The sequence below is a fragment of the Somniosus microcephalus genome, chromosome 1 (genome assembly GCF_052327205.1).
Source record: "Somniosus microcephalus isolate GS21.2 chromosome 1, FLI_Smic_1.0, whole genome shotgun sequence".
NCBI lineage: Eukaryota > Metazoa > Chordata > Chondrichthyes > Squaliformes > Somniosidae > Somniosus > Somniosus microcephalus.
Window position 1 is genome coordinate 51,650,560 of NC_140987.1, and position 23,999 is coordinate 51,674,558.

Sequence of the window (23,999 nt, forward strand, 5' to 3'; positions counted from 1 at the left end):
TCACCTTATCATTTTTTGTACTGGTTTAGATAGTTACTATTTTCTTCATCTTCCATTTCTACTTCCGTATTGACCATCTCCTTTATATTTCTCTACTTCCTCCAGGTGCATCTGTTTTTCGGATAGCAGCTGAAGATAAAGATGGTGATTCACTCTCGTATGGGTTGGAGGGAGAATTAGCATCGGTTTACTTCACAGTGAACAGCAGCAGTGGTGATGTAACTGTTAAAGAAGCTGTTGACCGAGAGGTTTGAGTGTACCTTTTATTAATTTACTGATGTTTCATTTATTTGCATGCAGCAACAGTGTGGCGATGGAGATAACTGTAATGAGGGCAGATGTTTTGCACATTGGACCTAGTTGATTGCTGAGAGTACAGTTCATTCACCACATGGAAGACAGTTTCATTCTGGCTTGGAGATCCTGGGGTGAAATTGGTCTTCAGCAGTAGCACAGAATGGGCAATAATGAATCGGTAGCGTGTTTGACTTCAATAGAAAATATAAATGGGCAGGGTGCCAATTCACTATCGCCTGTTTTGCTCTACTTTTGAAGATCAATTTCACCCCTTCTCCCTCTCTGTTAGCTTGCTTTGGATTAAAGGAACACTGGGAACTATGCTACCAGTTGGATTTCAGATTTCCCAGCCTATTGCATGGATAATTGGGTTTCTTAAAAAAAACTACTTAGACTGCTCTTTTCTTTCCATTTGTTTCTGCCTATCAAGGAGCTGGGTAATGGAACTCTTCTCATTTCAGGCACACATCAAGCATTCCCAGGTCAGGTATAGCACACTCAAATGCCAAGTAAACTCCTCAATAATAGAAAAGCACCCCTTTACTGCACCAACGTGACATTTGTTTTTTGTTTCTTACCAACCATCCAAATTAGACACAGTTTTCTGCTCTATCACTTAGCACGATGGTAGTGTTACACTACACGATGGAGGATGTCCTTACTATGAAGATGAGACTTAATTTTCACAAGGACTGTGTGGTGGACACTCCTGCTACAATGCTATTGTAGATAGATGTGTCTCTGGCAGGTTGGCGAGGATGAGGTCAAGGAGGTCACTCCTTCGTGTTGGTTCCTTTAGCACCTGAGGCAGACCAAGTCTGGCAGCTATGTTCTTCAGTAGTCAGCCAGCTTGGTCAGTGGTGTTAATACCGAGCCACTTTTGGTGGTGGATATTGAAGTCCATTGCCCAGAGTGCATTCTGTGCCCTTTATTCCCTCAGTGCTTTCTCCAAGTAGTGTTCAACTTGGAAGACCACTGAATTGTGAATTAAGAGGGGATTACAGTCAATGTTCCCTCTAATTTTTGTGTTGTGCGCAGTCCCTTTAACTGGCTGCGTGGCTCATTCAAATGTGCGGTTATTTCCATTGAAAAGCTGGTGAGCGGCCACGCAGCTTAGTGGAAATATTGTTTACAGTAGGTGGTAATCAGCAGGAGATTTCCTTGATCTTATTTGATCTGAAGCCATGAGACTTTATATGGTTCAAAGTAAATGTTAAGGACAGGATCGGACAAAGTCAACATGGATTTACAAAAGGTAAATCATGCTTGACTAATCTACTGGAATTTTTTGAGGATGTAACTGGTAAAATAGATAAGGGAGAACCAGTGGATGTGGTGTATTTGGACTTTCAGAAGGCTTTCGATAAGGTCCCGCATAAGAGATTAGCGTGCAAAATTAAGGCACATGGGATTGGGGCAAGGTATAGAGAATTGGTTGGCGGACAGAAAGCAAAGAGTTGGAATAAACGGGTCGTTTTCCGGGTGGCAGGCGGTGACTAGTGGGGTACCGCAGGGATCGGACCTAGGACCCCAGCTGTTCACAATATATATTAATGATCTGGACAAGGGAATTTGATGTAATATCTCCAAATTTGCAGACGACACAAAGCTGGGTGGGAGGGTATGCTGTGAGGAGGATGTCGTGAAACTCCAGTACGATTTGGACAGGTTGGGTGATTGGGCAGAAACATGGCAAATGCATTATAATGTGGATAAATGTGAGGTTATCCACTTTGGTGGCAAAAACAGGAAGGCAGATTATTATTTGAATGGCAATAGATTGGGAGAAGGGGAAGTGCAAAGAGACCTGGGTGTTCTTGTGCACCAGTCGCTGAAGGTAAGCATGCAGGTGCAGCAGGTGGTTAAGAAGGCAAATGGTATGTTGGCCTTCGTAGCAAGAGGGTTTGAGTACAGGAACAAGGATGTCTTGCTACAGTTGTACAGGGCCTTGGTGAGACCGCACCTTGAATATTGTGTGCAATTTTGGTCGCCTTACCTGAGGAAGGACGTTCTTGCCATGGAAGGAGTGCAGCGAAGATTCACCAGGCTGATACCTGGGATGGCAGGAATGACGTATGAGGAGAGATTGTGTCGATTGGGCTTATACTCACTGGAGTTTAGAAGATTGAGAGGGGATCTCATCGAAACCTATAAAATTCTGTCAGGCCTGGACAGACTAGATGCAGGAAGGATGTTTCTGATGGCCGGGGAGTCCAGAACCAGGGGTCATTGTCTAAGGATAAGGGGTAAGCCATTTAGGACAGAGATGAGGAGGAATTTCTTCACCCAGAGAGTGGTGAACCTGTGGAATTCTCTGCCACAGAGGGCGGTGGAGGCCAGTTCAATAAATATATTCAAAAAAGAGTTAGATATATTTCTTAAGGCTAAAGGGATCAAGGGATATGGGGAGAAGGCAGGGACAGGGTACTGAATTTGGATGATCAGCCATGATCTCATTGAATGGCGGAGCAGGCTCAAAGGGCCGAATGGCCTACTCCTGCTCCTATCTTCTATGTTTCTATGACACTCCGGGCCAAGTTGATTTGACTATATAGCATTGAGCCCCCACTGCTATCCTGACAATGGAATAGGGCATCCTCAGGATTGCAGTGGAGGATTCTGGGATGTTGGTTGATATGATTCTGTGAATGTAACTATGTCAGACTATTGATTAACCAATCTGTAGGAAAGATCTCCCAGCTTGTTAGTGTCCCCAGATGGTAGTGAGGAGAACATTGCAGTGCTTGCTGAGATGGGATTGTTGAGTATTGTCCTGATTTGATTGCTGACAACTCAATTTGATATTTCTCTTACGATTGTGATCTATAGGGCCCGATTTTCTGCCAGCCGTCGGGCGGCTTTTCAGGCGGCCGGGTGCCGAAAATCACCGAAAAAGTGGGTCGCGACCCCCCCCCCCCCCACCCACCTGATTTCCCGCCCCGTCTGACTTTCGGACCGCCGTTTCTCCGCGACCTGATTCAGTCCCGCCCGCCGCTGGCGGGACTGGCCGTCGGAACACTAATTACCAATGATTACCTTGTTTAAGCCGATTTTGAGGGGCCGTTGCGATTTTGTGGCTTTCCCCACGTAAAACACGCCTGGTGGGCACACCGCTGATGAGACCTGGCGTGTAAACAGTTGGCTTGCTTGCTTTCAGCTGCAGGTCAATGAGGACTGAAGAGATTTAAAGAGGCAGCATTTACAGGCTGCAGGACCTTGTTGATGAAGGCTTGGGGGGAATTTTGAAAGCTTAGGCACAGCTGTAGAAAGTTGGAGCCTCACACACTTCTCCAGTGTAAGCTCCTGGGAAGCCCCTCTCGCCACCCTCACTCAGCACTTCCTCAGCAGAGGCATCTACGAGAAGCATGGGACGCCTTTTTTTCCTTCCCTTCTTGCCATTAGAGGATCTCCAGCAGCAGAGGCGGCAGCAGCAGAACCAGGAACAGCAGGATGAGCACCAGGAGCACCAGGCTGCTGCTCACTCACCTGAAGCTGCACAGGCCAGAAGGGGCCAGCGCTTGGAAGTGGCTTGAGAGCACCTTGCTGCACTTTAGGGGGCCATGGGGACCCATTTCTGCACTGGCAGTCCTACTCAGAAGGACTTCCATGAAGGTCTGGTTTCTCTGTTCAATAGATGGCCAACGCTCCTCGAGATGTCATTCTCTTATGAGCACTCACCATGTTTTCCGTACCCTGGCGAGTTATCTCCTCCATGGAGGTTGCCAACCTTTCCATGGTGATGCGTTCATGCGCCAATGACTCCACAAAGGCTCTGCTCATGGTCGCTATGGACTCCTCCATTCGCTCCACACTCGCAGCGACCCTGGAGACAAAACCTGCCAGAGACTCCTGCATCTGTGCATGGAGATCCATCACTTCTCCTCTTGTGGATGGACCCAGAGGCAGGGGGTCGACATGCAGCGCAGCTGAGCTGAGCTGGCAGAGTCCTGCGCCCTCCGACGAGGACTCTCCACTGCTGTCCCTGTCTCCAGAATCTGCTGAGGCTCACTTGTGAGCTGTGAAACACCAGGTGACAACACTACTCTATGTCCCGAAGGTCCCCCCGAGGTGTGAGTGTCTGCGCTGGTGCTGGGTGCGCTTACTTCTGCTGACGCTGCGCCCTCAGAGGTTGGAGCTTCCTCTGAGGAGTCTGGCTGCACAGCCTCTTCCTCCTCCACAGTGGGGACGGGGGCTCTGGATGGTCCTGTGGGGGAGTAGAGGAAGGAGTTAGAGATGTGATGCCAAGGTTACATGCACATTCGTGTTGACACCTGCATCCATGCAGCCTTGGTCTCAGTGGGAGGCCTCTTCCTGCCTGACCTAGGGAAGAGGACCTCCCTGTGGGCCCTAACCCCATCCAATAATGCCTGCAGTGAAGCTTCGTCGAATTTGGAGGCAGCTCGGGGTCTGGCACTGGCCACAGCTGCTGCAGGCTCCTCTGCCATCCTGTATGGTTCGTGTGGAAGCCAACAGAGGAAGCAATGCTTGCTGTGGACCTTGAAAGTACCACGAATGATGACATCATACTGTCCACACGCAAGGCTGTCCACACGCTGGAAATTAATTGGCCACTTGAGGGAAAATTGCGTGCAGCTGGCTGACATTTTTTTGTGGGTCAGAACCCCACATTCGGGGAATCCGACCATTTCCCACACAATCCACAAAATCGGGCCCATTAACTCTGTTTCTCTCTCCACAGATGCTGCCTGACCTGCTGAGTATTTCCAGCATTTTCTGTTTTTATCGCCTATTGTGGGACTGGTGTAACATCTAGGTCAGACTAGATAGGGGTGACAGGGTCCTTTCCCTGAAGGATATTAGTGAACCATTTGGGTTTTTACAACAATCCAGCAGCTTTGATGATTATTTTTCCTGGTGCTCGCCCATAAGTTACCAGATTTAATGAATTCAGTTCCACAACATTCCATGGTAGGATTTCAATTCACGACCTCTGGATTCTTGGTCCAGCACCTTAACACTAGGCTAATGTATGCCTAAACTACCAGAACAGACTCAGTTTAGCATCATTTGAACAATAAGGGAGTGATGGGTTATGGGGAGTGGGCAGGGAAATGGAGCTGAGCCCAAGATCAGATTAGCCATGATCTCATTAAATGGCGGAGCAGGCTCGAGAGGCCAAATGGCCTACTCCTGCTCCTATTTCTTATGTTCTTATCTCACTCCCTTAGTACTGCACTGTACTGGAGTGTCAATTTAGATCATGAGCCCAAATCCTGATTCAAATCTTCATCCTTCTGCTCCTAAGCCGTAAATGCTATCAACTGAGCCAAGGTGAATCACATGGGAAAAGCTGACACGTGGCAATCTAGTTTAGAGTGGTATAACAGGTCTGAGGTGCACTAAACACAGGGAAAATATTCATTCACACTTTGAACTTCTACATTTTACTCATGTTTACTTTATCATCAAAATGAGCAAAGTGAATATTTTTATCCCAATGTTGGGCAAATGGAGAGTGAGCCGTACGTACCTTCCATTCCTGCTCCTTCTGGCCCACAAGAAAATGACAAATAATGAACAATTATTGCTGGGCCACTTCTGACCTTGAATCACCTAATAAATGCTGGATAGGCAATAAATGCCCGCCTTGACAGCGACGCCCACATCCCATGAACGAATAAAAAAAACCTCCCAACTGGTTTGGCCGCCAGAGCTTCCCAGCTTAGGCCCCAGGTTAAGAGTGCCCTGATGACATAATTGGAGCCAATCTGCATATTGAAATAAGGACCCCGCTGGCTTCGGGGGAGTTGTGGGAGCGTCCTTGGCGCCAGCAATTTAAAATTGCAGTTGGCAGGATCAGGGTGGGAAGCCAGCGGGTAAGTCTCCTGCTCTATTTTAACTGCCTCCCATCCCCACCTAGTTTCCGTCGAGGGAGGGAAGTTAAAATTCTCCCCGATTGTCCTGGGTAATGGTGCCAGTGTCTGTCTTTAATACACATTCATCAAATGCCTGCAGTCTGTGGCTTTCCTTTTTAAACCTGCACAAATCCATTTTGCTTTTAAAACCCAACACTTAAAAGTAGATGGTTGTGCTTTATTACCAATAATATTTACATTCATGATGATTAAAAAACACAGTTTCTATAGCTAGTCTTTAACGATGATAATACTAACACATGCAAGAACTATTTACATAGAGATGTTGCATTTAATTTCTGTAGAAGGGTTTTGACCCGAAACGTTGACTCTATTTCTCTCTCCACGGATGTTGCCTGGCCTGCTGAGTTTTTCCAGCATTTTCTGTTGTTATTACTTAAAAGTAACTTCTTTCCAAATCATTCCTGTGGGCAAATGGTCAACAAATTCTGAAATGTGACATCTCTCATAATTTTGTATAACTCTATCAGATCTTCTCTTAACCTTCTTTGATCTACTGAAAACAGCCCCAGTTTCATTCATCTTGGCTCATAACTAAAACCTTTCGTGCCTGGTAGCATCTTAAAATAATTATCTTGAAATAATTTTGAGTTAAAAATTAAATTATCTCGTAGATATATCGTTTGTGTTGGCAGGACATGAAACCTTGATAAATTCGCCGGCTAACAAAAATGTTAAGAAACATGCCATAGCAAAGGTTTTGATCTTAATGCAGGATTGTAACAGAGCACATATGGTAAAGTGTCCCAGGCAAGAAATATTAAGTTCTGGGACTTGTTCAGCTTATCAGAACAGCTGGTCCATTCAACTTTTATAACTTGGCCATCACGCCAACACCCCAAAAGTTAAATAAAGAGAATATGTTCACTCAGTATTGTCAGTTCTGTGTATTTAAGACAAATAAGGGCTGGGTTTAACATTCGCTGTTGGCGGAAAATGGGTGCTGGTGGATGAAGTCAATGGAAAGGAAAATCAGGCTGGGTGTATAACGGGAGGTCGATCCGCCACTACCGAATGTTAAAATCAGCCCTATCTTCTCTAAATTACAAATACAAGCAGAAAGTGCTGGAAATACTCAGCATCTGTGAAGAGAGAAACATTATCGTTTTAGGTCTGTGATCCTTCGACAGAACTGGAAAATGTTAGAGATGTACCAGGTTTTAAGCAAGTACAGGTGCAGGGAAAGGGCGGAGGGGAGGAAAGAAGAAATGGGAAGGTCTGTGATAGGGTGGAAGGCAGGAGTGATTAAATGACAGAAGGGATGATGGGGCAAGGTAATAGGGGTGGTAATGGGGCAAGTGAAGAAACACAGAAAGCTAGCATGCAGGTACAGCAAGCAATAAGGAAGACAAATGGCATGTTGGTCTTTATTGCAAGGGGGTTGGAGTATAAGAGTAAGGAAGTCTTGCTACAATTGTACAGGGCCTTGGTGAGACCACACCTGGAGTACTGTGCACAATTTTGGTCTCCTTATCTAAGGAAGGATATACTTGCCTTAGAGGCGGTGCAACGAAGGTTCACTAGATTGATTCCTGGGATGAGAGGGCTGTCCTGTGATGAGAGATTGTATAGAATGGGCCTATACTCTCTGGAGTTTAGAAGAATGAGAGGTGATCTCATTGAAACATACAAGATTCGTAAGGGGATTGACAGGGTAGATGCTGAGAGGTTTCCCCTGGCTGGAGTGTCTAGAACTAGGGGGTCACAGTCTCAGGATAAGGGGTAGGCCATTTAAGACTGAGATGAGGAGGAATTTCTTCACTGAGTTGTGAATCTCAGATTATTATTTGAATGGCAATAGATTGGGAGAAGGGGAAGTGCAAGGAGGCCTGGGTGTTCTTGTGCACCAGTCACTGAAGGTAAGCATGCAGGTGCAGCAGGCGGTTAAGAAGGCAAATGGTATGTTGGCCTGATATACCTATCAATTCATTCCATGAAAAGCGACGAGTTAAGATTGTAACTATAGGTTTTTATTGGCTAAATAACAGAGCCCACCCTCGTGGGTGATCGGTTCCAACAAGGAGGAATACCAGCCAGTCGATCACCTTTATACCTGGGCAAGCAGGCGGAGCCATGGGCGGAGTCAGCTGAGGTCAGCCCAGGTATAACAGCGTGGCAAGAGGTAACCTTGTGTAGTGATACAACAGTGTAAACAGTGATAACCATAGTGTAACGATATAAACAGTGATAACCTTAGTGTAACGATAGTGAACGATAACAGTGGTTTACCACATTCACCCCTTGTTTAAATTTGAGTCCGGCGGGGTGAAGTGTACTACCAGTTCGGGTATGTCAGTCTATCCGGAGGCCTCGTAAGCCTTTCTGATCGGCGCAGCAGCGGCGGCGGAGGTGCAGTATTCGAAGTTAAGGCTGGTGTCTGCGTGGTCGGCGAAGGCTCATGGGGTTCCGGCATGCCGTCTACCGGGGCTGGATTTGGGGGAGTGGTGGGGGGTAACGGTGGTGTCTCGGGTGCCCGAGGGTGCGAGGTCTCGCAAGGAGACTGTGTCCTCCCGCCCGCCTGGGTATGCCACATAGGTGTACTGGGGGTTGGCGTGCAGGAGGTCCACCCTCTCGACCAGGGGGTCCATTTTATGGGTCCTCACGTGCTTCCGCAGCAGGACGGGCCCCGGAAAAGTCAGCCATGTTGGTAGCGAAGTTCCCGTAGTCGACTTCCTGGGGAAAACAAACATTTGCTCATGGGGGGTGGCGTTAATGGCAGTGCAAAGCAGTGACTGGATGGAATGCAGCGCTGCCGGGAGGACTTCCTGCCAGCGAGAGGTTGGGAGGCCCTTAGACTTTAAGGCAAAGAGAACGGCCTTCCAGACTGTCGCGTTCTCTCTTTCCACCTGGCCGTTCCCTCGGGGGTTGTAGCTGGTGGTCCTGCTTGCAGCAATACCTCTCGCTAGTAGGAACTGGCGAAGTTCCTCGCTTATGAAGGATGAGCCCCGGTCGCTATGTATATAGTTCGGGAACCTGAACAAGGCGAAGAGGTCGTTCAGGCATTTGATGACCGTGGTACTGGTCATGTCTGGGCAGGGGAAGGCAAAGGGGAAATGGGAGTACTCGTCAATAATGTTGAGGAAGTACACATTACGGTCAGAGGACAGGAGGGGCCCCTTAAAATCGATGCTCAAGCGCTCGAAGGGGCGGGTGGCCTTGATCAGGCTTGCTCTGTCCGGCCTATAGAAATGCGGTTTGCATTCGGCACAGGTTTGGCAGTTCCTGGTCATGGTCCTGACCTCCTCGATGGAGTAGGGCAGGTTGCGGGCCTTAATGAAGTGGTAAAGTCTGGTGACCCCGGGGTGGCAGAGGTCATTGTGGAGGGTCTGCAGTCTATCAACTTGCGCGTTGGCGCATGTCCTTCGTGATAGAGCATCTGGAGGTTCGTTCAGTTTACCAGGCCGGTACAAGATGTCGTAATCGTAGGTGGAGAGCTCAATTCTCCACCTCAAGATCTTGTCGTTCTTGATTTTGCCCCTCAGCTTGTTATTAAACATAAAAGCGACCGAACGCTGGTCGGTGAGGAGGGTAAATCGTTTGCCTGCCAGGTAATGCCTCCAGCGTCGTACTGCCTCCACGATCGCCTGGGCCTCCTTCTCGGCAGAAGAGTGTTGGATCTCAGGGCCCTGGAGGGTCCTTGAGAAGAAGGCCACAGGTCTCCCCGCCTGGTTAAGGTTTGCAGCTAGGGCGAAGTCGGATGCATCGCTCTCCACTTGGAAAGGGATAGACTCATCCACCGCGTGCATTGTGGCCTTAGCAATGTCTCCTTTTATGAGGGAGAAGGCTGCGCATGCTTCTGCTGTCAGGGGGAAGGAGGTGGACTTCATGAGGGGTCTGGCTTTGTCCGCATAATTGGGCACCCATTGGGCATAGTAAGCGAAGAGCCCCAGGGTTCTCTTCAGTGCCTTTTGACAGAGGAGAAGGGGAAGCTCCATGAGGGGGCGCATTCTTTCGGGGTCGGGGCTGATGACTCCGTTCTCTACTACGCAGCCGAGGATGGCAAGGCGCGGGGTGTTAAACACACATTTCTCCTTATTGTAGGTGAGGTTCAGCCGTTGGGCCGTACGGAGGAATTTCTCCAGATTAACATCATGGTCCTGCTGGTCGTGGCCGCAGATGGTGACGTTATCTAGATAAGGGAACGTGGCATGCAGCGCGTTCTGGTCAACCATCCAGTCCATCTCACTTTGGAAGACCGAAACCCCGTTGGTGACGCCGAAGGGAACCCTAAGGAAGTGGTAGAGGCGGCCATTTGCCTCGAAAGCGGTATACTGGCGGTCCTCAGGGCGGATAGGGAGTTGGTGATAGGCAGACTTAAGGTCGATGGTAGAGAATACCCGGTACTATGCAATCTGATTGACCATATCAGCTATGCGGGGAAGGGGGTATGCGTCCAGCTGGGTGTACCGGTTTATGGTTTGGCTGTAGTCGATGACTAGGCGGTGTTTATCGCCGGTCTTAACGACTACGACCTGGGCACGCCAGGGGCTGTTGCTCCCCTCGATGATGCCCTCCTTCAGGAGTCGCTGCACCTCGGAGCTAATAAAAGCTCTGTCCCCGGCGCTGTACCGCCTGCTCTTGGTAGCGACGGGTTTACAGTCGCGGGTGAGGTTAGCGAACAAGGAGGGGGGTGGGACTTTGAGAGTGGAGAGGCCGCAGGTGGTATGTGGCGGGCGGTTTAAAACCTGCTGGTTGTAGACTGTGAGTGGGGGAAGGGGTCCACCGTATGCCAGGGTGACACTTTGGCGGTGGCATTGGAAATCCAGCCCTAGTAGGACGGCAGCGCAGAGCTGGGGCAGGACGAGAAGTTTAAAGTTTTTATATTTCGTGCCCCTAACCGACAGGGTCACCACGCAGTAGTCGCTGGCGTCAGTTGAATGTGACTTCGACGCCATCGAGATCCGCTGGCGCGTTGGCCGGACAGTGAGGGAGTAGTAGCTCACCGTGTCTGGGTGAATAAAACTCTCCGTGCTTCCGCTGTCGAACAGGCAGGTCGTGGCGTGGCCGTTTACTCCGATGTCCATCATAGACTTGGACAGATGATGCGGGAGGGCTTGGTCAAGCGTGACGGAGGCTAGTGTATGGCTGAGCGAGCTGCTGTAGTCTGCAGGCGGGGCGGTGGTCGGGTCTGGAGACAAGGTGGCGGTCGAGTGCGGTGAACAAAATGGCGGCGCCCACGAAGTTGAACAAAATGGCGGAGAAGATGGCCGCCCCCACAACTCACATGAGGCACTGCTGGCGTCGGTGGCCTTGATCAAAGATGGCCGCCCCACGACTCGCACGCATCTGTTGCCTTGATTAAAGATGGCCGCCCCCACAACTCGCATGAGGCACTGCTGGCGTCAGTGGCTTTCCCCCTGCAGGCCTTCGCGAAGTGGCCTTTCTTTTGGCAGTCGGAGCAGGTCGCGTTCCTTGCAGGGCAGCGCGCCCTCGGGTGTTTCGCCTGGCCACAGAAGAAGCAGCAGGCGGCCCGATCGCGGGGCTCCGCTGCCGCAGCCGGTCCCGGGGGTGGCGGTCCCGATCGATTCCGGGACACCGACGCTGTGGTAGGTCCCAGGGGCGGCGGTGCGAGGGGTATTGCGGCCGGAGTTGGGCCCGAGTCCCAGGGTCGCGCAGCACTGTACCTGGAGTACGCCTCGAGGTGCCGATGGGCCACTTCCAAGGAGCGAGCGAGGATAGCAGCTGTTTTCAGGTCGAGGTCCTTTGATTCCAGCAGTCTTTGCCGTGAGTAGTCTGACCGAAGGCCTTTCACGAAGGCATCGCGGATATTTCCATCGGTATGTTCTGCAGCTGTTACGGCTTTAAAGTCACAGTCCCTGCCGAGTATTTGTAGCGCCCGTAAGAAATCATCAACCGACTCTCCTGGCTGTTGCGAGCGGGATCTTAGGAGATGCCTGGCGTACATTGAGTTTACTGGGCTCCGGTACTGCTCTTTTAGCAGGTCGAGGGCCTCCTCGTATCTAGCAATGTCCCGGATGAGTGCAAATACTTTAGGGCTCACCTGGGCGGTCAGAACTCTTAGTTTAGCTTCCGAGGGCACGCCGGAGGCTGCCAGGTAGGATTCAAAACAGCTCAGCCAGTGATCGAAGTCTAGGGCTGAATTCGCAGCCTGTGGGTTTAGATCCAGGTACGGCGGTCGGAGGGCTCGCAGCCAGGTTGGTTGTGGCTGGCCGTTTGGCTGTGGCTGTTGTGGTTGGTCGTTTGGATCCATTTCAAAATTTAGCCAATAAAATTGATATACCTATCAATTCATTCCATGAAAAGCGACGAGTTAAGATTGTAACTATAGGTTTTTATTGGCTAAATAACAAAGCCCACCCTCGTGGGTGATCGGTTCCAACAAGGAGGAATACCAGCCAGTCGATCACCTTTATACCTGGGCAAGCAGGCGGAGCCATGGGCGGAGTCAGCTGAGGTCAGCCCAGGTATAACAGCGTGGCAAGAGGTAACCTTGTGTAGTGATACAACAGTGTAAACAGTGATAACCATAGTGTAACGATACACTAAGGTTATCACTATTTATATCGTTACACTAAGGTTATCACTGTTTATAACGATAGTGAACGATAACAGTGGTTTACCACATGGCCTTAATAGCGAGAGGATTCGAGTACAGGAGCAAGGATGTCTTGCTGCAGTTGTACAGGGCCTTGGTGAGACCACACCTTGAGTATTGTGTGCAGTTTTGGTCGCCTTATCTGAGGAAGGATGTTCTTGCCATGGAGGGAGTGCAGCGAAGATTCACCAGACTGATATCTGGGATGGCAGGAATGATGTATGAAGAGAGATTGAGTCGATTGGGCTTATATTCGCTGGAGTTTCTCATTGAAACTTATAAAATTCTAACAGGACTAGACAGACGAGATGCAGGAAGGATGTTCCCGATGGCGGGGTAGTCCAGAACCAGGGGTCACAGTCTAAGGATAAGGGGTAAGCCATTTAGGACTGAGATGAGGAGGAATTTCTTCACCCAGAGAGTGATGAACCTGTGGAATTCTCTACCACACAAGGCAGTTGAGGTCAATTCATTAAATATATTCAAGAAGGAGTTGGATATATTTCTTAAGGCTAAAGGGATCAAGGGATATGGGGAGAAAGCAGGGACAGGGTACTGAATTTGGATGATCATCCATGATCTCATTAAATGGCGAAGCAGTCTCGACGCCTGGAACTTGTGGCTGGGGTTCCTGCACCTGTTGCTAAGCAACAGGGAAGCCTGGATCTGTTGCTGTGTATGGGGCTCTCGTACCTTTTACTATACCTCTCTGTAATCCAGACTTTTTGATAAACTGGCACCACGCCGGCCCCGTCGGTGCCGGATAAAGAAGTGTTTCCTGTATGAAGAATTTTAAGTATTAGGAGAGTGGTGATTAGTATTGGAGTTTTCCAGCTATGAGCCTGGCTGTAGTGCCAATTGCTGGGAATACCGTGGTGGAGATGGAGGAGAGATCTGGCTCTGCTGCACTGGAGTCAGCTAACTCGGGATGCAGAGGAAAGTTACCTGTACAATCACCAGAGAGCTTGTGACTCTGAAGTGGACCTCAAATCTTTTTCAAAAATATTTCACATGCAGCCCCTTACAAATGACTAATGAGAGCAGCTGATGGCTCTTTCTCGGGGAGGTGGGGGGGGCCTGGAACCCTCCCCTTCCCCAGGTAGACAATCTTTGGCCAGATTTCCGACCTCACTAATATGGCCGGCGCCCTAGATGCACCTCAGCTAGTGGGGACATCCGCCATTGCCATGCAAAGCAGGTCATCTCCCGCTGGCCTCACGAACATTGGTGGGGTCGGGGCGGAGGTCCCGGGTGGCCGCATTTCGGCACTTAAGTGGATTGGCTTGGCCACCATTTTGAGATGAATAAAAAAAAAGCTGCAAATGGGATGAGAATTGGGCGAGTTCTACAATGGGCAAGCGATCCGTTCTGCCAGGTTGTTTTCCAGGGGGCGAAGTTGAAAATGACCAACTGTGCGATATTTGTAACGCAGCGCATAACACGTTTGTATGAAATTCCTCCGTTCACAATTTAATGGGGTTAGCAGCTGCACCAAACCAGCAAGCGGAGGAAATACACAAATTTGCTAGCCAATCCATTGCAAATATTCCACAGTAGAACTTACTCTAAGTATTTTACAACTCTAATCTGGAGATTAGACATAACTGCCGTCTTTTTGCAGGCCTATGCAAATAGCAATGATCACTTTGGAATAATCATTACAGTGGACGATGGGATAAACGCATCGGTAAGTAACATCAACAATCAATTATGTTTTGTTCGCATTTACCTTTCATTCTGGTCTGGGGCTCTCAAAACTTTCATTCCGAGTCTCTCTTGAGCGTTATTTGAGTTCAGTGATTTCTGTGATGTGTTTAAGATGAATGTGCAAGCAATTAAGCGAAGCTTCCCGTAACCAAAATTCCAACACGACAGATTGCTCAGATGCTCTGAAGAGAGATCCCCGAATGGTCATTCATGAGATACCCAATCATCTTGGCTTGCTTCTTCTAAGATACACGCTAATCACATAAGAGATTAACGTGTAAAGTTAAGGCACATGGGATTGGAGGCAAGGTATTGACTTGGATAGAGAACTGGTTGGCAGATAGAAAGCAAAAAGAGTTGGAATAAACGGGTCTTTTTCTGAGTGGCAGGCAGTGACTAGTGGGGTACCGCAGGGATCGGTCCTTGGACCCCAGCTATTCACAATATATATTAATGATCTAGACAAGGGAACTAGATGTAATATCTCCAAATTTGCAGATGACACAAAGCTGGGTGGGCGTGTGTGCTGTGAGGAGGATGCCGAGAAACTACAGGATGATTTGGACAGGTTGGGTGATTGGGCAGAAGCAAGGCATATGCAATATAACGTGGATAAATGTGAGGCAGATTATTATCTGAATGGCAATAGATTGGGAGAAGGGAAAGTGCAACGAGACCTGGGTGTCCTTGTACACCAGTCGCTGAAGGTAAGCATGCAGGTGCAGCAGGCAGTTAAGAAGACAAATGGTACGTTGGCCTTCATAGCGAGAGGGTTTGAGTACAGGAACAAGGGTGTCTTGCTGCAGTTGTACAGGGCCTTGGTGAGACCACACCTTGAGTATTGTGTGCAGTTTTGGTCGCCTTATCTGAGGAAGGACGTTCTTGCCATGGAAGGAGTTCAGCGAAGATTCACCAGGCTGATACCTGGGATGGCAGGAATGACGTATGAGGAGAGATTGGGACGATTGGGCTTGTACTCGCTGGAGTTTAGAAGAATGAGAGGGGATCTCATTGAAACTTATAAAATTCTGGCAGGACTGGACAGACTAGATGCAGGGAGGATGTTCCCGATGGTCGGGGAGTCCAGAACCAGGGGTCACAGTCTAAGGATAAGGGGTAGGCCTTTTAGGACAGAAATTAGGAGGAATTTCTTCACCCAGAGAGTGGTGGACCTGTGGAATTCTCTACCACAGAAGGCAGTAGAAGTCAATACATTAAATATATTCAAGAAGGAGTTGGATATATTTCTTAAGGCTAAAGGGATCAAGGGGTATGGGGAGAAAGCAGGGACTGGGTACTGAACTTGGATGATCAGCCATGATCGCATTGAATGGCGGAGCAGGCTCGAGGGGCCGAATGGCCTACTCCTGCTCCTATCATAGAGTCATAGAGTTATACAGCACAGAAAGAGGCCCTTCAGCCCATCGTGTCTGCGCCGTCCATCAAGCCCTGTCCAATCTAATCCCATTTTCCAGCATTTGGTCCATAGCCTTGTATGCAATGGCATTTCAAGTGCTCATCCACATGCTTCTTGAATGTTGTGAGGGTTCCTGCCTCTACCACCCTTTCAGGCAGTGAGTTCCAGACTCCAACCACCCTCTGGGTGAAAAAGTTCCTCCTCAAATCCCCTCTAAACCTCCTGCCCCTTACCTTGAATCTCTGCCCCCTTGTTTTTGACCCCCCTACTAAGGGGAAAAGTTCCTCTTTATCTACCCTATCTATGCCCCTCATCATTTTGTACACCTCAATCAGGTCCCCCCTCAGCCTTCTTTGCTCCAAGGAAAACAACCCCAGCCTATTTAGTCTTTCTTCATAGCTGAGGCGCTCCATCCCAGGTAACATCCTGGTGAATCTTCTCTGCACCCTCTCCAAAGCAATAACATCCTTCCTATAGTGAGGTGACCAGAACTGCACACAGTACTCCAGCTGTGGCCTTACCAGCGTTTTGTACAGCTCCATCATAACCTCCCTGCTCTTATATTCTATGCCTCAGCTAATGAAGGCAAGTATCCCATATGCCTTTTTTAACCACCTTATCTACCTGTTCCGCTGCCTTCAGGGATCTATGTACATGTACACCAAGGTCCCTCTGACCCTCTGTACTTCCTAGGGTCCTACCACTCATTGTGTATTCCCTTGCCTTATTTGTCCGTCTAAAATGCATCACCTCACACTTTTCAGGGTTAAATTCCATTTGCCACTTTTCCGCCCATCTGACCAACCCGTTTATATCGTCCTGTAGCCTGAGGCTTTCCTCCTCGCAATTTACCACCCCACCAATTTTCGTGTCATCTGCGAACTTACTGATCATACCTTCTACATAAATGATTTGGATGAGAATGTAAATCACAAACAGCAAGGGACCCAGCACCGATCCCTGAGGTACCCCACTGGACACAGGCTTCCAGTCACAAAAGCAACCTTCGACCATCACCCTCTGCCTCCTGCCACTCAGCCAGTTTAGGATCCAACGTGCCAAGGCACCCTGGATCCCATGGGCTCTTACCTTCTTGACCAGTCTCCTATGCGGTACTTTGTCAAAAGCCTTACTGAAGTCCATGTATACCACATCCACAGCATTTCCCTCATCCACAGCATTTCCCTCATCCACACACCTAGTCACCCCCTCGAAAAATTCAATCAGATTGGTCAGACATGATTTACCCTTGACAAAGCCATGCTGACTATCCCCGATTAATCCTTGCCTCTCCAAGTGGAGACTAATTTTGTCCCTCAGAATTTTTTCCAATAATTTCCCTACCACTGATGTTAGGCTCACTGGCCTGTAATTCCCTGGTTTATCCCTACTACCCTTCTTGTATAATGGTACTACGTTAGCTGTTCTCCAGTCCTCTGGTACATCCCCCGTGGCCAGAGAGGTTCTGAAAATTTGTGTCAGAGCCCCTGCAATCTCCTCCTTTGCCTCACACAGCAGCCTGGGATACATCTCGTCCGGGCCTGGGGATTTATCCACTTTTTGGCCTGCTAAAACCGCGAGCACCTCCTCCCTCTCGATGCTAATATGTTCAAGTATGTCACAGTCCCCTTGCCCGATTTCTATGTCTACATCGTCTTTCTCCATAGTGAGCACAGATGCAAAAAATTCATTTAAAACCCCACCTACATCATCTGGCTCTACACACAGATTGCCACTTTGGTCCCTAATGGGCCCTACCCTTTCCCTGGTTATCCTCTTGCCCTTAATATACTTATAAAACATCTTAGGATTTTCCTTTATTTTGCTCGCCAGTGTTATTTCATGGCCCCTCCTCGCTCTCCTAATTTCTTTTTTAAGTATGCCCCTGCACTTTTTATACTCCTCTAGGGCTTCCTCCGTCTTTAGTCTTTTGTAACTGCCAAAAGCCCCCCTTTTTTTCCTAATGCATTTTTGTATATCCCTTGTCATCCAAGGTTCCCTTTGCTTGTTGGTCCCACCCTTGACCTTTACGGGAACATGTTGGCGTTGTACTCTCTCTATTTCCCTTCTGAAAGTCTCCCACTGCTTTGGTGTGGATTTTCCTATAAGTAGCTGCTCTTCTATGTTTCTATGTGGTTTCTGGGTGCAACTCTGAGAAACTGGCTGTGGAAGAACCGCCTGTAGGGATATGGAAGAATAGTTACATCGTTTCACTTTGAGTATTATGCAAGAACCAAGATGACAAGCAATTAGGGAGAAAAGATTTTATACATGTGAAGGCTCTTGAGAGGGTGCAGAGGAGATTTACCAGAATGGTTCTGGGAATGGGGGATCTTAGCTACAAGGACAGGTTGGAGAAGCTGGATTTGTTTTCATTAGAGCAAAGGAGGTTGAGGGGTGATTTGATAGAGGTGTACAAGATTATGACGGGTTTGGATAGGCTAGGCGGGGAAAGGCTGTTCCCACTAGTTGATGGTGCAGGTAGACTATCCTTTATCCGAAAACCTCGGGACCAGCCGAGTTTCGGATAAAGGAGAATTTCGGATTTCGGAAGGTGGGTCGGCGGGGGTCGGCGGAGGTCCGCGGGGGGGTCGGCGGGGGTCGTGCGCACGACTTACGCTGACGCTCAGCGTAAGTCAGTCGGGGTCGGCGGGGGTCGGGGCCGGCGGGGTACGCGGCGGGGGGGGGTCGGCGGTTGTCGGGGCCGGCGGGGTCCGCGGGGGGGTCGGCGGTTGTCGGGGCCGGCGGGGTCCGCGGGGGGGTCGGCGGTTGTCGGGGTCCGCGGGGGGGTCGGCGGTTGTCGGGGCCGGCGGGGGGTCGTGCGCACGACTTACCCTTTATCCGAACTTCCAAAACTGGAACCCTCTAAAAACCGAAGGTTTTTTCGTTCGTACGCACGACTTACGCTGAACGAAAAAACCTTCGGTTTTTAGAGGGTTTCGGTTTTCGGAAGTCCGGATAAAGGGTAGTCTACCTGTACAAGGACCAGGGGACACAGATTGAAGGTTTTAGGCAAGAGATACAGGGGGGACGTGAGGAAAACCTTTTTTACACAGCGAGTGGTGAGGACCTGGAACTCGCTGCTGACAGAAGTGGTGGAAGCGGAGACACTCGATGTTTTCAAGGGGAGACTGGATAGGCACTTGAGGGAAATAAACTAGCAGGGGAATGGGACTGACTGGATTGCTCTACAGAGAGCCGGCACGGACTCGACGGGCCGAATGGCCTCCTTCTGTGCCGTATGACTCTGTGACTCTATGTGATGTTCAAGACTTTGCTAAATCTGTTGTGTTTTTTGTTGTTTCACTGACTTTCCCTGTTTAATTATGGGACCTCTTTCTGTACTGTGTAGGTGAAAAAGACATTGCATATTTACATCGAAGATGTTAATGACAATGCACCAACATTTAAAGGGTTACCGTATCAAGCAGATGTAGCCGAGGTAACCAGTTTCTCATGTCGAACTGTGTCCCTTTAAGCATGCAGCTTTAAATTATGGTCAATTATATGTTGTCAAAAATGACTTAATAATTGCAAAATTGCTTCGAAGAACTCATCATTAAGAACACCCTTATTTACTTTTGGAGCAGAATGAGAAAGTGGGAACGGAAATATTCAAAGTATTTGCCAGAGACACCGATAGAGGCAATAATGGTTCTGTAACATATGAAATTCTAGAGGTAATTATTATCCTTTCCTTTCTTTTATCCTTTAATATTCATTTTTCTAATATATCTAAGGTAGTACTTTATTTAGATTGTATATATGAAATATATTTGGTGGATGTATCCGCTTAACATTTTTTGCTCAGCTTATACCCTCAGATTCTACTGGATTATTTGAAATATCCAGAACTGGCAGTGTTTACCTGAAAGGTCAGCTGGACTTCTCTATAAGCAGCATTTATCAGGTTCTTGTCAAAGCAGTGGTAAGTAATAATAGGCTAGATCACTCCAATAAATAAACCAAGCTTCATTTTTAAAGTGTATTTACGTTTTTATAAAAATGTGCTACAACAGGCTTGGTTAAAGTGAATGTAATAGGCGAGGTTTCTTTAAATGATTAGCAACAGGGAGCAGATAGAACAGCTTGTCACTGGGCAGATACCCCAATATCTAAATCGGATAAGAGACAATGCCCAGTAATGTGTTGCTTCAGCAGTCAGGCCAATCAAAAGCAAGATAAACAAATATTTATGTGTGTACTCCATAGAGAAATCCAAACTGTTGGATGCTGGGTGAACTTTAGCTATTTCCTACTTTAATTCGTTCTTTCCTAGGGCTCAATATTGTGCCCTAGGAAATATATTTCTTAAGGCTAAAGGGATCAAGGGATATGGGGAGTAGGCAGGGACAGGGTACTGAATTTGGATGATCAGCCATGATCTCATTGAATGGCGGAGCAGGCTCGAGGGGCCGAATGACCTACTCCTGCTCCTATCTTCTATGTTTCTATGTCCCTCAGTCTCTGCCTTCTACAATTCACAGGGTTTTAAAAACCCAAGTTTGCTGTCACCTAAACATCTCGTTTGCCTTATCTTCCCTCCCCTATTGTAACCTTGCCTCTATCCTGCGCTACGAGCCTTAGCTCTTTGCCCAGGTTTCTCAATAAGTGAAAAAAACAAAGGGGGAGAAATTCGGTTGGTTGCGCCAGCGATTAGCGCCTAAAGAGGCCGAGAAGTGGGGATTTGCCAATTTTCGCCCGGGCGCAGTGAACCCAGCGCCTCTTGCTAGATTGAATGAGTTTTAGCGCCGGCGCTAAATCTTAGCGCCCGCTCGCGGGTGCAGGCAGATCATGACGTCATTTCAGTGTGCAACGCCTTTTTGACGCCCCGGACCGGAAATTCAGTGGTGCGCCCCTTCATTCCGCTTGGCGCTAATAAGGACTGCTTACCTGGAACGTTCCCCAGTCGCTCTCGGGCTGGGGGGGTGCTCTTTAAAGGGGACTGCACTGGTATAAAAGCGGCAGCCATTTTGGGAGCACAACTTCCTCGAGACTTTCACAGAGTTGCTGAGCTGCACTCTGAGAGCCATTGCACCAGTGAGCCAGTGCTGGCCAGAGGAACTTCAGCCTTCTGACCTTCACCTTGCTGCTGGTGAGCATTTACTATGCTTTCAATTCCTTGTGCGCTGTTATTATGGGGGCTGCATTGGAGGGGAACGTCCTGCTGCTGAGCCATTTGGAAAGGGCACAGGGAGAGAGGGGCAGGAATGGCCAGACGGAGGAGGGCCAACAGACGTCGCCACACCAGACCTTACGCTGCCAGGGTTTTCAGACAGCAGTTCTCTTACCTGAACATGTCAGAGGAGCAGTGTCTTAGAAGGCTGCGCTTCAGAAAGGAGGTGGTGACTGAGCTGTGCCACCTGCTTCAGCCAGATCTGCAGCCTCAGATAAGGTGCAGGACCTCTCTGTCGGTGGCTGTCAAGATGACTGTTGCCCTGAATTTCTATGCGACCGGCTCCTTTCAGGCCGCAACTGGGGACATTGCGAACATATCGCAGTTTGCGGTGCATTGCTGCATCCGTCAAGTAACAAATGCCCTATTTAAAAGGAGGCGGCAGTATATCTCCTTCCCTGTGACACTGGAGAAGCAGCGGGAGCGCGCAGAGGGCTTCGCAGCAATAGCGGACTTCCCCATGGTGCAGGGCGCCATTGACTGCACGCACGTGGCTTTGCGGGCGCCTGTTTTGAATCCGGAGGAGTTCTGCAACCGCAAGGGGTTCCATTCCTTGAATGTTCAGCTGGTCTGTAACCACCGACAGCTGATCCTCGCAGTCAATGCACAGTTCCCTGGCAGCAGCCACAACACCTTCATCCTGCGCCAGACTTCAGTTGCAGACCTCTTTGAGGCCCCGGCTCACCCAGCAGGCTGGCTTCTCGGTGACAAGGGCTATCCTCTGTGCCCATGGCTGATGACCCCACTCCGTTCGCCCAGCACGCCTGCTGAAGAGCGCTTCAATGTGAGCCATCAGGTGACAAGGAACATTGTGGAGCACACAATCGGTGTGTTGAAGCAGCGGTTCCGCTGTCTGGACCATTCCGGACGCGCCTTGCAGTACTCACCAGAGCGAGTCTCCCACTTCGTCGTTGTCTGCTGCATGTTGCATAACCTCGCCATCCTACACACACAGCCAATGCCACCAGACTTGGCGGAGGAGGAAGAGGAGCAAGACGGGAGGAAGGAACAAACTGGAAGGGCCGTCTGTCAGAGGCTGATAACAGGCTGCTTCTAGGCCCCTCTGACGGAATGCTTGGTGCCATTCGAGGAGCACAAAGGGAACCGGTCAGATAACCCAAAGCCTATGAAAGGCAGTATGAATGTAAATAGCAGACATGGGCAATGTAAATTTAAAAAGTTGTTTATTTGGCAAAAAGTGCTTCCTTCCAACATGACAAAGCAATGGCTACAGAAAGCAAAAGTAACACACTAACACATAAGTACCTCGCACACCCGGGAGACTATCCAAAACAGAACTAACATTCAGACCAGGTGACTCGCATACCCGGGAGACATAAGAACATAAGAAATAGGAGCAGGAGTAGGCCAATCGGCTCCTCGAGCCTGCTCCGCCATTCAATAAGATCATGGCTGATCTGATCCTAACCGCCAATCTACTATCACAGAACCATCTCCTGAATCTAACAGAATTAGACACACGAAATAGGAGCAGGATCAGGCTACACGGCCCCTGGGCCCGCTCCGCTACCCACAGGGCCATGTCCGATCCGAACCTAGACTCATGTCCAAATTCCTGCCCGCTCCCCTTAACCCTTAATTCCCTTTACTTCTAGGAAACTGTCTATTTCTGTTTTAAATTTATGTAATGATGTAGCTTCTACAGCTTTTTGGGGCAGCATATTCCATGGACCTACCACCCTCTGAGTGAAGTAGTTCCTCCTCATCTCAGTTTTGAAAGAGCAGCCCCTTATTGTAAGACTATGCCCCCTAGTTCTAGTTTCACCCATCATCGGGAACATCCTCCCCGCATCCACCCGATCCAACCCCTTCACAATCTTTTATGTTTCAATAAGATCGCCTCTCATTCTTCTGAACTCCAATGAGTAGAGTCCCAATCTACTCAACCTCTCCTCATATGTCCATCCCCTCATCCCCGGGATTAACCAAGTGAACCTTCTTTGTACTGACTCGAGAGCAAGTATGTCCTTTCTTAAGTATGGACACCAAAACTGTATGCAGTATTCCAGGTGCGGTCTCACCAATACCTTGTACAACTGAAGCAATACCTCCCTATTTTTATATTCTATCCCCCTAGCAATGAAAGCCAACATTCCATTGGCCTTCTTAATCACTTGCTGCACCTGCATACTAACCTTTTGAGTTTCGTGCACCAGGACCCCCAGATCCCTTTGTACTTTCCAGTTTCTTGCCATTAAGATAATAACTTGCTCTACGATTTTTCCTGCCAAAGTGCATAACCTCACGCTTTCCAGTATTGTATTCCATCTGCCAAATCTCTGCCCACTTACTTAGCCTGTCTATGTCCCCTTGCAGGTTTTTTATGTCCTCCTCACTCACTACTTTCCCTCCCATCTTAGTATCATCTGCAAACTTTGATATGTTACACTTGGTCCCCTCCTCCAAATCGTTAATATAGATTGTAAAGAGTTGGGAACCCAGCACTGACCCCTGCGGAACACCACTAGTTACTGATTGCCAGTCTGAAAATGAACCATTTATCCCAACTCTCTGCCTTCTGTTAGATAGCCAATCCTCTATCCATGCCAGAATATTACCCCCAATCCCATGATTTTTTATCTTAAGCAATAATCTTTTGTGTGGCACCTTGTCAAATGCCTTTTGGAAGTCTAAATACACTACGTCCACTGGTTCCCCTTTATCCACCCTGTATGTTACTTCCTCAAAGAACTCCAGCAAATTTGTCAAATATGACTTCCCCTTCATAAAACCATGCTGACTTTGTCCTATTAAATTATGATTATCCAAATGTCCTGTTACTGTCTCCTTAATAATGGACTCCAAAATTTTACCTACCGGTCTATAGTTTCCAGCCTTCTGTCTACTGCCCTTTTTAAATAAGTGTGTTACATTAGCAGTTTTCCAGTCTGCCGGGACCTTTGCTGAGTCAAGGGAGTTTTGGAAAAT

General features: G+C 48.7%; 1 protein-coding gene across 2 annotated transcripts in view; it reads left to right on the plus strand.

Annotated features, from left to right (window-relative positions):
* LOC147124066 (cadherin-related family member 2-like) overlaps positions 1–23,999 on the plus strand; it is a 189,510-nt gene that overhangs the window by 15,847 nt on the left and 149,664 nt on the right. For both annotated transcript variants that reach the window (XM_085980586.1, XM_085980646.1), the window contains exons 4-8: positions 106–248; positions 14,372–14,437; positions 19,227–19,316; positions 19,465–19,554; positions 19,686–19,802. In XM_085980586.1, coding sequence (XP_085836712.1) covers positions 106–248; positions 14,372–14,437; positions 19,227–19,316; positions 19,465–19,554; positions 19,686–19,802 — 506 coding nt within the window. The remainder of the gene's footprint in view (positions 1–105; positions 249–14,371; positions 14,438–19,226; positions 19,317–19,464; positions 19,555–19,685; positions 19,803–23,999) is intronic.